Genomic DNA, 15102 nt, shown 5'->3' on the forward strand with positions numbered 1-15102 from the left:
CACTACTCTATCCGGGTTGGGTCCTATTCAGACAGACAACTCTCCCAACAAATCACGAGGCAGACAAATCAGAACGTCGCGATTCAAAACAAAAGTTTGAAGGCAAAACCTTTGCAGTGGTTTTAGTAAAGGTAATTGATGCAAACTAGCCACTTGTGAAATGCACTCATTAAAAATCACCTCCTTATCTCCATCTTGATGGCTACTATTTTGTACTTTATTAAAGTGTGACGACTGACGTCGGCGATGTTGAAGTTCCTCTATGCCCAGGGATCCCCTCCCAGGCAAACCGGCGGGTCAGGGACCCCCATCATACGTAAGCAAAAAATGTAATAATATGGCAACATATTAATATGAATAGATTTGGTAGATAGTTTTTTATTATTTTGACTTCCCAACATAATTGGAAGAGAAAGTAAACTAACATAGCCCATTAGCTAGAAAGGTAACTCAAAACTCCTAAGAGCAGCTGTTTAAACAAAGGTTAGCCATGTATTGGCAAAAATGCATATCCAATCCAAGAAAGCTTACCAGGAGCCAGTGGCACTAGCCACACTGTGGCCTATTCGAGGGGCCGGTTAAAATCTGTCAGATACTCCAGTGAGTGTAATTTGCTCCAATGGGTGTCATTTGCTCAATATTAGCAGTTGAGCGATAAAGTTGACATCATTAGAAAGAAGAGATTCTCTTCTTTTCTACTGTACTTATGTAATTCAAAATTATTTTATTCTGTTGTTGATAGCGATACACTGGAAAAAAATGCTGACCCCCTGCAGTACCTCCACGGACCCCTGGTTGAATACCCCTGCTACTGTATATGCCAAAATAGTCCAACATTGAAACCAGACCCTAGGTCTAGTCACTGCCTAAGGTTTGGTTTTCAAGACTATTATGCAAGAGCTTGCACATTTGACCAATTACTGCAATATTACCACATAAAACAGTCAAATAATTAAAACTGACAGATCACTGCATAACAAAGAGGACTCGCAATGTCAATCAATCACGGCACATTTACCACATAATATGGTTCAAACAAGGCACACGTCAAACTTTTTCCTTCATCAGCGTATTTGTGACAAATTGGACAAAATCATTGCATATTGCAATGAACAATATCATAATTGCCGCAGTATAATTATAATCAAGCATTTGTGCCTACAAGTATTTTCTTTTTATCACCACGAAATCCAGGAGGGACTGCTTAATGACTACAGTATGAGAAAGACATAGCAAAGTGAACGGACCAGGGTTTAAACTTTAAATATAGTCCAAAAGATCAACATCTCTGAAACTCAAACAGGTTATGATCTTATCTCCTCTTAATATAGGAACCTACAATCCGAACCTTTACCACAATTTTAACTCAAATGACTGTCTTCTAATGGCAACTGACACTGGTCTCCCGTGGCCCTGCACAGCCTGGTCTCATAGAATAGACGTAACATAGTAAATGTAAATCCAGGACACTCAAATTAGTACTATATGTTATGTTTGGTATGGTTACATAAGACAGAAGGTTACTTAAGTAAAAAACAAAAGTAGGTTGGCTCTGAGACCAGGTTGCCCTGCAGGACTCTGCCTGGTCCTGTGGTCTGTAGCAGATGGCATTGTTTTATTGGCAGAAGATGAGAGAGAGAACATGGGAGGGATGGCTCACCCCAGAGGGCCATGAAGATGGAGAAGAAGACAGTGGCCGGGTTGTCAAAAAGATGGCTGGCCCTGGCCGTGCCGCATGCGGTCTTCAGCTTCCAGTAGCTGCAAGCACGGTCACACAGTGGGCACATGGTGATGTTGTTTCTCGGATCACAAATCTCCATGCTGCGTGGGAGAAGAACATTAGTGGAAAACCTCAGTAAAAGAGATCTAACCGTAATGAGCATAATCAGCATAAACTCAGTTACCAGTTTTAGAGGCTATAGAGTCCAACAGCAACGAGGAATGAAAGAATGTAGTAGTGCACAAAAAAAACTAATTCTTGCATGCGCCAGTTCCCGCAAAGGTTGTTATTTATCAAATTTTGAATTTGACTGGAAAGTGTGTGCGTATCTCCACGCAAATCTCAGACCATGCGTTTGCACAACTTCTAGTGGTTAATCAACAGTATTGCAAGCAAATATTGTCATTTTGGGAAATGGAGGTGGTTGATGAACAGTAATTATAATAAGGGTAGGCTAATAACAACACAGGTCTAACGATAAAACGGATGCATTTGCCGTTGGTAAGAAGATCACGTAGCAGCATTTATTTACTGCTACACAACAAATATTAGGCTACGATTCCATCGCTCATTTAATAGACAGGTAGCCTATGACAGTATGGGTAGGCTACAGTATTGCTGTGCAATAGGAGCACGACATAATGGCCTATTTAATCTCAGAGCCTATAACAAGGCAAGAGAAAGAAACACAATCATGTATTGTTAAACAAAATATTGAAAAAACAACCCGTATTTTGCATAGAAGTGCTGGCTGTAGGCAGCATTTACTTTAAATACCAAGAACGCACAGACTGAAAATGACAAGCAATAACAAAACATTACGACATATCTGTGCAAGGCAACTGTTACAACACTGTGTTTAGCAACACTTGGGTTTTTGATAAACCATCACTAGTGCTTCCATGCCATTAGAAATCTAAACATATTGGTGTAGTTGTATGTCTAGTTATAAGTGACGTTGTTTGTAGTTGTGGGTTTCATTGTCGTTGTGGGAGGTCAGTGTACCTGGGAATGTCATTGTCCACAGTGGCACAGCCGTACAGGAACACTATGGCCCCCACTATGGCAGCAGGGATCAGCATCTGGGTGTAAACCCCCAGCCAGGCAAAGTACAGGCCAATCTTCTCCCCAAAGTACTTCCTGCAGGAGAGGAAGGAAAGCAGCACAGAGTACATACATCAGGAATCAATTCAGATATGGTGATTAACTAACATTAACTCAAGCCCATGATATATTGCTTTGTCTGTTTGCTACAATACAGTATAGTATGTACTCTCTGCATTGTCATGTCCTACAATTTAGAGCAGGATTCTCTCACCTGATTAACCCAATTGGTTGGTACTTGTAGAAGACACTGTAGCTTGCCCATTCTTCATACAAGATCTGACAAGACAATAACGGGTAAAACAACGTCTTTAATTAAACAAAATACTTAGAGGCAAATCCATGATGGAAAACAAAATGTAATTGAATTACTATTTAATCTAGCTTCTTATCTTACTTCTGAGACTCATTATAAAACAGAGGACAAGTCGGTTTGGGCTCATAAATGATTGAAATTCATCATGCAGATTATGCATTTAAAAAATGCTGATAGGAAACGGTCAGTCCCATCACAAAGCCCTTATGAAATATTGCATGGCCGTTACTAGTCACAGCTGTGCTGTGATCTCAATGCTATATTTGCAGCCTGAGTTTTGCCAAAGGCAAAGTACATTATGTCTGTGTGATTGAGTACATCTGTACACAGAATCAGTGCCATTAAGGCCCAGGGGCCGGTTGCATAAAACCCCTTAAGTTTATTTTCCCATGATCTTTTCCCTTAAAGTTTCCTTAACTTTAGTCAGTTGCAGAACACATTTTGAAACCTCTTAAGGATCCGCCCCTTTTTTTAAATTTTCGCCAAAAATGACATACCCAAATCAGGACCTGAAGCAAGGATATGGATAATCTTGATACCATTTGAAAGTAAACACTTTGAAGTTTGTGGAAATGTTAAATTAATATAGGAGAATATAACACATTAGATCTGGTAAAAGATAATACAAAGAAAAAAAACATGAAAACAAAGAAAAAAACATGAATTTTTTGTTATTTTTTTGTACCATCATCTTTGAAATGCCATAATGTATTATGCCAGCCCAGCAGCAATTTAGATTTTGCCCACTAGATGGCAGCAGTGTATGTGCAAAGTTTTAGACTGATCCAATGAACCATTGCATTTCTGTTCAAAATGTTGTGTCAAGACTGCCCAAATGTGCCCAATTGGTTTATTAATACATTTTCAAGTTCATAACTATGCATTCTCCTCAAACAATAGCATGGTATTCTTTCACTGTAATGGCTACTGTAAATTGGACAGCGCAGTTAGATTAGCAAGAATTTAAGATTTCTGCCAATATCAGATATGTCTTGTCCTGGGAAATGTTCTTGTTACTTACAACCTCATGCTAATCACATTAGCCTACGTCAGCTCAACTATCCCGCGGGGGACCAACTGATCCTGTAGAGGTTAACATGTTAAACTCTGACCCCCTCTGGTGGCATTTTCTAAATTATGCATAATATTGTATACTATTCTCATTAAGTAGAAATGGAAGAACTGTGGGATTCTGATAAAGGTGTCAGAAATAATGTTACTGGGCCTCCCAGTAATGAGTGGTGCAGCAGTCTAAGGCACTGCATTGCAGTGCTAGAGGCGTCACTACAGACCCGGGTTCGATCCCGGGATGTGTCACAACCGGCCGTGATTGGAAGTCCCATATAGCGGCGCACAATTGGCCCAGCATCGTCCGGGATGGGGGAGGGTTTGGCCGGGGGCTTTCCTTGGCTCATCACGCTATAGCGACTCCTTGTGGTGGGCCGGGAGCCTGCAGTTGAACTGTGTTTCCTCCAACACATTGGTGCGGCTGGCTTCCGGGTTAAGTGGGCGGGTGTTAAGAAGCGCGGTTTGGCGGGAGAACGCATGACTCGACCTTCGCCGCCCGAGTCTGTTGGGGAGTTGCAGCGATGAGACAAAGTCGAAATTGGGGAGAAAAAGGTGGTAAAAAACAAACAAAACAAAAAAATTATAATGTGACTACTACAAAGCCCAAGATACTAGCTAGCTAACAGGACTACCTAGCTAGCTTGCTTGCTCACAAGGCTAGCCAAGTTAGCTGCGTTGTTGATTGCATGCGATTGGCTATGGTCTTTGGGGTGGCACACAGCCTGGGAGACAGTGCTGCCTGTCAGGCATCATTCTAGGCTTGAATGCCCCACGAGCTCAGAAGCCCTTAGCTCAAGGTAAGGAACATTTAGCTTGCTAACATTCTAACTTATAAACTGATAATGAGCTCCAAACACAAATGAAAGCATAATGTTAGCATGAAACGTACCATCCCTTAGTGTAGCAATCAATAAAAACGCATGCACTGATCCACTGTGGACTCTGCCGCCTCAGCCATACTGACAATCTATCATCTTTACGTCCACTCCTATTTATAGAGTTTATCTCGTGATCTCGACAAAACAACTTTTATGTCGTGATCATAAGATAAATAAGTTGTGATCTCGATAACGAGGGAATTATTTTTATTCATATGTCCTCTCTGGACTTTTGTACTTAAGGGAACCACTTAAGATGTTTTATGAAACCGGGCCCAGGATCAGCATGTAGGGACAGGGTGCTGTGGTCTGCGTCGTCTGACAGGTCAAGATCATCCTTGAGCATCAAATGTTATTTAGATGACTCTTATATTGCTACTCAGTAGTCGCTAGCGTGCATCTACATGAAATTATAGAAGTACATTTCACTGTTGGTCTCATGTTGTACTCCTCTGCCTGTCAGACATGAGGTTTCACTAATAAAGTGCCATTGCTCTCAGGCAGGGAAATGGGCACCCAGGGGTCATGCCATCAGAGTCTCACAAATATCTTTCTTTACTGAACAGTGAACTGTAGTCCCAATGGCACAGCACCAAACAGAGCTTCAGTAGGTTTCTATCCTCCACCCCAATGGCCCTCTCTGTTCCCAAACAGAGCTCCCACTTTGCAAGACAAATTAGTGATGCCTGTGACTCATCATAGACCGGCGTAACACAGGACTGGAAAAACAACAAACCATGGAACAACTCATAACAACATCACCTCTAAAATGTGATCATGCCATCATCTCAAGGACATAAGTAATTTCTGTGAGAGAGCACTCCATTTGCTCTATGCACGGACTACAGAAGATGGGTGGGGAAAAACATACCACTGCCATACGGCAGCTTGGAAATTCCTTAGATTTTCTTTGCTCTGGGCTTAAATCGCTTAGATTCGACCAGACTGGTTGTTGTACAATGCTTGAGGATGGTGAAAAGAGATTAAGCCTGTTGCCGTGGTGACACTTTCAATACAGTGTCATTATTCTCTAAGCCAATTGGGGCTTTTCCTCTCCATCGTTGCTGAGGGCTTGCGTTTAGAGAGCATTTGAATTCTGTGCTTTAACCTTTTCAATATGCTCTGTCGCTATCGACAAGACTTTCCTGTCCTCACAATAAAATGGTTTATGATAATCGTTAACAGTGACACAAATAATGAATTAGTTGGTGACTTCATTGATTGCATATTGACATGACCGATGATTTGCTCGTCTCACCTTTCTGTCATTGGCCTCCGGCCCCATACCGTCAACATCCCCCTGCAAGACAAGTAATGACACAATGAGTGTTGTCTGGTCACAGAGCGCTTGGCTTTGCATGGGTATTGATAATATGTGTGGTAATATACCCACATCGTGAAGAGGGTATGCTGCAGTGTAAACACCATTGCCAAGGAGACTGGTGATTCCTGTAAATGTCATTTTCAAGAGATCAAATTTACTATCAAACAGAAGGCACACAATAGCAATAATATTCTACTACAGCATACTAGTGCTGTCTAGAAAGATAAGACAGATGTCATGTACAACCCTAAAGGATCCAAATTCATTGTAATATCCACAAGAGAGAGGGGACATGGCTCGGCTTACCCATGGTGTATTTGGCTTTAGTGCATCTTGTACGTTTCAACACTTCATAAACCTAAATGTGTAAATAACATAAATGTTAAAAAAATTACTTCTGCAATGTATTAAGATGATCTCAGGTAATAATCACATCCAAATAGAGCAGAAATCCTGTCTTGTGCAATGAATTTGTTAAGAAATGGACCTCAACTCCTGGCCATTAATGAACAACTCTAAATGCATTGATGGGCAAGTTGTTTTCAAACTTCATGGCTATCTCCAAAGTCATTTTAGCTCAGTATTGATGTTTCTGTTGAGTGGTAAAGTTCTACACCATCTCCACTGGGAGCAACATCCGCTGATTGAGAAAGAATCCAATGAAAAATAAATCACATGAACAAAACAAATACATTTACTTGTGGTGTGAAGGGCTTTTTATTGACTTGCCCATCATTCAAGCAGATCTATAGTACTTACTATTGAGGCCCTGGTTTTGCTGTCGAAGAAAGACTCTCTGTCTGAGAGATCAAACCTGTTAATACAGAAGACAGAGGAGCCTTCTGTCAGTGGTTTATTTAAAGAGCCATGTACTCAACCAGGAGAAACTATGTTAGTGTTCCGTGCAGACATATCATATCAGATTTGTAGGTACCTGGACAGCAATATTTTTTGTGTGTGGCCAAGATGACATACACATGTGTTGTCATTAGTTAGACCAGACATACAATACAAGGTGGTTACAAGGAGAATATGGTTGCAACATGTCTTGGTAGCTAGGGTTAGTCAGCAGCCTGGCCTACACAGTGTTCATTGAGAGTCAGGAGCTCAAAATAGCCTGTAACCTCTATGCCCACTCTCTTGAATAAAATCTAGCTTGTTTACTAGCCTCGCTCAAAACACATTAAAACATTGTGCTTTTTACAATACATAATATTCTAACATCCAAACGCGGATGAATTATTCCTTGAACATCAGAGGATAGGTCTCTGTTTAAAAATAATATTGAATCGCAGTGTGTCTTCCCGACCAACATCTTTGTTCAGATTTTGTATCCGTTGATTTTGTGCCTGTTGATTTTGTGCCTGTTGATTGCACCTCTACATTATTACCGTCATGGCACAGTGGGGCCATTAACCATGTCAAAAATGACAAAGAGCTCAAGACTGGTGAAGACTGCAGGGGTAGAAGGACAATTTAAATTCCATTTATTTCAGCTCAGCCATATCACATTATGGGGAAATGCACCTACTGAGATGAATAGTTACAGGTAGCAGCCAGTATCATTCATACATAATCACATATTCTGCACATAAAAGCATCCAGCTGACTAATTACAATCTTTAACACTAAAACTGCTGGGCCTAGTGGGACCCCCCTTCAAGCAAATGAGCAGTCATTTTGACTGTGACATTCTTACAGTGTAATTAATATTTCATATGTGCTATCGCAAAAGTATCATTTGGTTGTGTTTATGAAGGTCTAAGGTAACAGAATACTCTTTATTTTATTTCAAATAACAATTGCATTTTCATTTGTTTATGTTACTGTAGGCTATACAGTATGTAAAGATTTTTATTATTTTTTTAAACACAAAAATGCAGGTGTTCAATCAATTTTATTAGTGGGGTGCCTTTGTTACAGCTATGAAACAGAAAGCATACAGTACCTCCATTGAACACGCTAACAGATTATTTTTATAATGAACCCCCCCCCCAAAAAAACGAATACCCCAACCACCAAGGTGCGCAGTCAGCAAGACGCACAGTCTAATGATGAAAACATCAGTAGCCTAAGCATCATTATAAGTGTGTTTGATAAATAGTGAAAATCAGCACATAAGCAATAATGGCATTATAAGAAGTGTCGATATGACAGTAGTGAAAAATAGTCAATTATTTATTCGCTGGATACCATGGCGAATTTGTTTGTTTCTTTGTCATAAAAATGGAGGTAACGCATGATCTCTCTGAAGCAATCCCGTGACATGTTTTCTCAAAATAAAAGTATCCCATTCAAGTCTGACCAAAAGCTCTCAATACGCACGCTCTTTCCACCGAATACTCCACGGACGTACAGGATTAAAATGAACACCTCCAGGTCATCAACAGACAGATCCCAGGCAGTGTCCTTACTCCGTAATGACATTTGGTGTTGATAATCTCCATGTAGCAGTGTCATTGGCTTGTTCTATCTAAATGGTGCCATCCTTTCCGCTCTCCTCTCTCACTGTTCCATTTGGTTGTGGCGGGGGAACCTACGCAGTGCCCACCATTCTGGCTTTTTTTTGCACTTAAGCCTAGAAGGTGTAGGTTATTCAGGCTGAGGCTCAGAATCAGAAGAATAATCATCATGATTAATTTCTTCCCCGCCATCTGAGTCATTTTCATTGTAGCATCGCTAAGGCAACATGTGCATCCATTCATCTTGGTCTTCTCGCCATTGTAAATTACGCACGCTCTCACTATGTACACTATGTACTCCCCCAATATTGTTTTGTTGAAATGTCATGTCCTCATAAAACTGGTTATAACTCCAGTTCTGTTTGTCATATTGCGATTCTAACAACGGCAGTGTGTTATATAGACCTATTTAGGAAAAGTCAAGGACGGAGGCGGGCAAAACTGAAAAAATGGCAGAGTAATAATTGTTTTAAAATTTATGAGCAGTCAAAATGACTGCTTTAGCGGTTCTAGTGTTAATAACGCCACATCCAGTGCTGTAATGATTTCAATAGCTATACTGTGGCATTGTACCCATGTATTGCATTGAAAATACATTTCTTTCCGATTGCAATAAACATTTCAAGCCACTTTGAATTTCTCACATGCATAGTACTGGAAGTACACCCATTAACCTTTGAGCTCTGCATCGTTGATCACTTGTCAGAATGTACTTAATGTTCAATGATGAGACCAAACCCCTGAACCAATGCCACAGGTCTCAGTGCTACTACTATACTCACAGGTGCTGCTTTTCCCTGGAGAAAGGGTGGGAGAGATGCTTCACATTTTGGGCTCTATTCGGCTCCACTTTAGGATGAAGTGGTGCAGTCACTTTGCGGATGAACAGATTGATCCTCTCCACCACATCACTTCCCTGTTTGACCTCGTACACCTTAAGGGAAAGGGAAAACGGGAAGAAAACATGTTGAGAAATGAGTGCATGAAAGGCTATCAGTTACATTATTCTTGTTTGTTTTAACAATTTAGTCATTTAACAGACACTCTTATCCAGAGCGACTTACAATTAGTGCCTTCATCTTATGATAGCTAGGTGAGACAACAACCCATCACAATCGTATCAAGGACATGTTCCCTCAACAATGTGTTTATCAGCAACGTCAGTGCTAATAGAAAAAGACAAGTCCCTTTTTTATTTTGGGGGGGGAGAGGGGTGGGGAGGGTGGCGTCGGGGCGCTGTGAGAGTTATTTAAGGTACTCTTTAAAAAGAGATAGGGTTTTAGACATTTCAAACGTTGTGCAGGGACTTCGCTGTCCTGACTTTAGGGGGAAGCTTGTTCGAGCATTGGGGTGCTAAGAGAGGGAAGAACTTTGACTGGCCTGAGCGGGAGCTGCCTTCCCATAGAAACTGACCAGTGATCTACAGTGATCCATCTAAAGGCAGGCCATACCTTTTTGGTGGGCATCTTGAGCTTCATGAATTCTGCCTCCCGACAGAGCACATTCCAGGGAGCATGGATCTTCAGGAAGCCAATTCCTGGGATTTTGTTCTGGAAAACGGAGAACGTGATGTTGAATAAAATAACAATAATAAGGCAAAAGGTTTTCATGGATATTTTAATGTGTGATGAAATAAGTTTCGCCTGTTTTATCTGCGTGATATATGCATCCCTAGAATGGAGCTACCGTCACATCTCTAAGGACTAATCAGTCTCTCCAAGGTAATGCACAGCAATGCTACTGCAGCATTGCAACTGAAAAAAAAGTCGCAATGCTACAATAGCAAGGATTGTTGTTGGTTTGAGTCAGCCAAAGGCTGTATCCACTTGAATAGAAAACAATGTCTCATAGTCTAATATATACCGGATAAAAGTTCTCTCTCCACAATCTCCTCTATCAAAAACAACAGTGGTTATGTAAGTCCCTCTCATATGCTTCTGACCTACATCCTCACACCTCCCAGCCCACTTCAGGGTCCTGGCCCTGTCTGTTGAGAACACTGTGGCAGACTACACTTTTCACAGCAATATCAAGCAGAACAGATCCTGCCAATTCTATTTTGGGGCTATGGTTCGATTATCCACAAACAACCCTCATTCATGGACAAAGTAAATTAATAAAATAAAACAGGGAGGGTTGTTCCGACTTACTCAACAAAGCATACAGATGTTGTCAATAAGTATGAAATAATTTTGAATTTGCCTTAATATCACTCAAAACAAAACTTCTCCCATGTGAGCAACAATCACTAAATGGTAAGAGACCTCTTCATGCATGCAATGGGAACCCAACTCCCACAGAACCACATGCCTCCTACCATTTTTCTGCAAAATGTCACGTAACAGACATTACAAAACACATAAACGATAGAAGATAGAACAGTAAACGCATGTCAAATCTTTACTTAAGTGGTTTCAGTAGTGGTTTGCAAAATGGAGTGGTTAGGAACTAGGCCTTACCATTACTCTTTCATACAGGGCAGTTTCTCATGGTTTTTAAATCCCAAATATGTTTTATGCTGTATACTGTAGGTATTTCAATCTGAATGGAAGACACAATGGCTGCGGTCCAAACACTTAAAAGACACAACCTCGTCCACTTACCATCGCCTTGTGCCCTTTGGGGAATCCCCGTTGCCATCTTGCAGGGCGGGTCAAATGATTAGCTAAGCAAGGGAAGTTTGCAACGTAAGCCCCTCAGCCCTCGTTTTTAGTCGGCTTTGCGAGTATACAATTATGTTCACTCCGGGGCCTGAAACTCCCCATATGTCACGCCCTGATCTGTTTTGCACATCTTCCCCATTATCCCCTGTGTATTTATACCTGTGTTCTCTGTTTGTCTGTTGCCAGTTCGTTTTGTTCGTAGAACCTACCAGCGTTTTGTTTTCCCTGCTCATGCCTGTTTTCCTGCTCCCGTTGTCTAGTTTCCCGGTTCTGACCGTTCTGCCGGCCCTGACCCTGAGCCCGCCTGCTGTCCTGTACATTACACCCTCTCTGGATTATTGACCCTTGCCTGCCTTGACCTGTCGTTTGCCTTCCCCTGTTCAAGGAAAAAACTTTTGTTTTCATCACTTTTCTTCACTGTCTGCACCTGGGTCATACCTTGTGATACCATAATTCAATTCGCAACGATTGTACATCCGCTAAGAAAAGTCAATGAAAACTCAATGGAGAAGTCAACATACAAGTGTAAGTAAAAACAAAAGCAAATAAGTTAGAAATTGTGCTACTAATGCACATGATGGCACAAACACATCTCGTAAAAAGTAAATATGTTTTTTTGGGGATATCTTTTGGAAGTTCCAGCTAGGCAGGCTAACGTTAGTTAGCTAATTAATTTACTAGCCATCATACAGTAGGCGTATATTAATAATCAATTATTTAATATACAGTTGAAGTCGGAAGTTTACATACACTTAGGTTGGAGTCATTAAAACTCGTTTTTCAACCACTCCACAAATTTCTTGTTAACAAACTATAGTTTTGGCAAGTCGGTTAGGACATCTACTTTGTGCATGACACAAGTCATTTTTCCTACAATTGTTTACAGACAGATTATTTCACTTATAATTCACTGTATCACAATTCCAGTGGATCAGAAGTTTACATACACTAAGTGCCTTTAAACAGCTTGGAAAATTCCCGAAAATTATGTCATGGCTTTAGAAGCTTCTGATATGCTAATTGACATAATTTGAGTCAATTGGAGGTGTACCTGTGGATGTATTTCACGGCCTACCTTCAAACTCAGTGCCTCTTAACTTTACATCATGGAAAAATCAAAATAAATCAGCAAAGACCTAAAAAAAAATTGTAGACCTCCACATGTCTGGTTCATCCTTGGGAGCAATTTCCAAACGCCTGAAGGTACCACGCTCATCTGTACAAACAATAGTACGCAAGTATAAACACCATGGGACCACACAGCCGTCATACCGCTCAGGAAGGAGGCACGTTCTGTCTCCTAGAGAGGAATGTACTTTGGTGCGATAAGTGCAAATCAATCCGAGAACAACAGCAAAGGACCTTGTGAAGATGCTGGAGGAAACAGGTACAAAAGTATCTATATCCACAGTAAGACGAGTTCTATATCGACATAACCTGAAAGGCCGCTCAGCAAGGAAGAAGCCACTGCTCCAAAACCACCATAAAAAAGCCAAACTACAGTTTGCAACTGCACATGGGGACAAATATCATACTTTTTGGAGAAATGTCCTCTGGTCTGATGAAACAAAAATAGAACGGTTTGGCCATAATGACCATCGTTATGTTCGGAGGAAAAAGGGTGATGCTTGCAAGCTGAAGAACACCATCCCAACCGTGAAGCACGGGGGTGGCAGTATCATGTTGTGGGGGTGCTTGCTGCAGGAGGGACTGGTGCACTTCACAAAATAGATGGCGTCATGAGGCAGGAAAAGGTATTGGAGTGGCCTTCAAAAGCCCTGACCTCAATCCTATAGAAAAGTTTTGGGCAGAACTGAAAAAGTGTGTGCGAGCAAGGAGGCCTACAAACCTGACTCAGTTACACCAGCTCTGTCAGGAGGAATGGGCCAGAATTCACCCAACTTATTATGGGAAGCTTGTGGAAGGCTACCCGAAATGTTTGACCCAAGTTAAACAATTTAAAGGCAATGCTACCAAATACTAATTGAGTGTATGTAAACTTTTGACCCACTGGGAATGTGTTGAAAGAAATAAAAGCTGAAATAAATCCTTCTCTCTACAATTATTTCACATTCTTAAAATAAAGTAGTGATACTAACTGACCTAAAACAGGGAATTCTTACTAGGGTTAAATGTCAGGAATTGTGAAAAACTGAGTTTAAATGTATTTGGCTAAGGTGTGTGTAAACTTCCGACTTCAACTGTAGGTAGACATGCACTCATAATTGACTGTAGCGCATATGAAGTACCCACGAGCTACCAGTGGCTGAAAACACAAGTGATGAATGATAAATGATTAATGGGTCAATAGCCACTCTCTAGAGTGTATATAATAACCTATGACATTAGGCCTTTCTTTTGCTTGTAAGGCTGAAAAGAATTACTCCCATTGTAGAGAAAATCTATTGCACATGCTGCCCTTTCTTATCAAATCCATATTTGATGAAAGCTGTTCATTTGATAAAGATCAATAATGTGACGAATGCAGGTCAATTGTAGATTTGAAAAATCATATCTGATCACAGTAAACCCTCAACGCAAGAGGAAGTTCAATGTGCTTTGTTCCAGTATGAAGAAGGTGCATTCTACAATCGCTACATGAACAATAGATGGACAAATGTCAACCAGTCAATATAAGGAGGAATGGAGAATTAAGTCGCGTTCAATGGAACAACATGACCTCAAAGACAATATCTGAACATTTGATTGCCAAGATGTGAAAGAATGCAGCTACAAGCAAGCGTCTAGTCTAAATGCACAACCACACCAGGGCTTGAATATTACGCTGGTGTCTACTACAACATAGGTTGATCAACATTTTTGGTATCAGTTAGGTTAGGCAGTCTAATTGCTAGGTTATTCCAAAAAGACCTTGAGATGTTCTACTGTTGAGGTTTTCAAACGTGTGGTGAAAACACACAGTCCAAGGCCACTAACTCACCCCCTCATCCTTCTCTAGCTCCAGGCCCATCTCTCGAAGGTTATCCTCAAACTCAGTCTGGCGGAAGCGCTTGTCATCCTCATGGTAGTCATGGCGATGCTTGTGGGCAGCAACCTCAGGGTCTTCTTTGGGTGGTGGCGTGTCCCGACCTCTCATCATGCTCAGACTGCGGCGCAGGCTCCTGAGGATGCGGTAATCCCCGAAGTGGGATGTCTTGCGACGAAAACTCTGGGGTTTCTGGATATGATATGTGAGAACGTAGTCCACCCGCCGCTGGCCATCCTGGAATGTAGGCCCCTGTTTTGGGCCTGAGGCTGCCTCATCTGACTTGAGGGAGTTCAAGGGCTGAGAAGAGAGAGAAAGGGGGATTATAGTTTTAATGGAGACATGTTGGCAGATCATGAGGAGAAGGCATGTGGCATTCTAGCCTGTGAGAGTTTGTTGTGTGTACATCTGTTTATCTTTTAAATTGCAATAGCTTATTAAGCCTTGTGGACAGTCAATTCCCCTCCACCGTGATAAATCAGTGCACTCAACCACATCTCTGCTACTGCCTACTTCAAGGAGTGGGAATTGAATAATTTTGTACAGATGAAATGCTGCCCCTCAAAAGATGACAAAATAAA

At 41.2% G+C, this 15102-nt stretch overlaps 1 protein-coding gene across 4 annotated transcripts in view; it reads right to left on the reverse strand.

Moving 5' to 3' along the window:
* Positions 1-15102, reverse strand: part of LOC106561971 (anoctamin-1) — a 70391-nt gene that overhangs the window by 21019 nt on the left and 34270 nt on the right. For all 4 annotated transcript variants that reach the window (XM_045689034.1, XM_045689035.1, XM_014126464.2 and 1 more), the window contains exons 3-12: positions 14477-14821; positions 10324-10422; positions 9655-9806; positions 7170-7224; positions 6717-6768; positions 6480-6535; positions 6345-6386; positions 3039-3103; positions 2726-2860; positions 1661-1821 (exon numbers count right to left, since the gene is read on the reverse strand). In XM_045689034.1, the coding sequence (XP_045544990.1) occupies positions 1661-1821; positions 2726-2860; positions 3039-3103; positions 6345-6386; positions 6480-6535; positions 6717-6768; positions 7170-7224; positions 9655-9806; positions 10324-10422; positions 14477-14821 (1162 nt within the window). The remainder of the gene's footprint in view (positions 1-1660; positions 1822-2725; positions 2861-3038; positions 3104-6344; positions 6387-6479; positions 6536-6716; positions 6769-7169; positions 7225-9654; positions 9807-10323; positions 10423-14476; positions 14822-15102) is intronic.

This window comes from Salmo salar, chromosome ssa11, assembly GCF_905237065.1.
Source record: "Salmo salar chromosome ssa11, Ssal_v3.1, whole genome shotgun sequence".
NCBI lineage: Eukaryota > Metazoa > Chordata > Actinopteri > Salmoniformes > Salmonidae > Salmo > Salmo salar.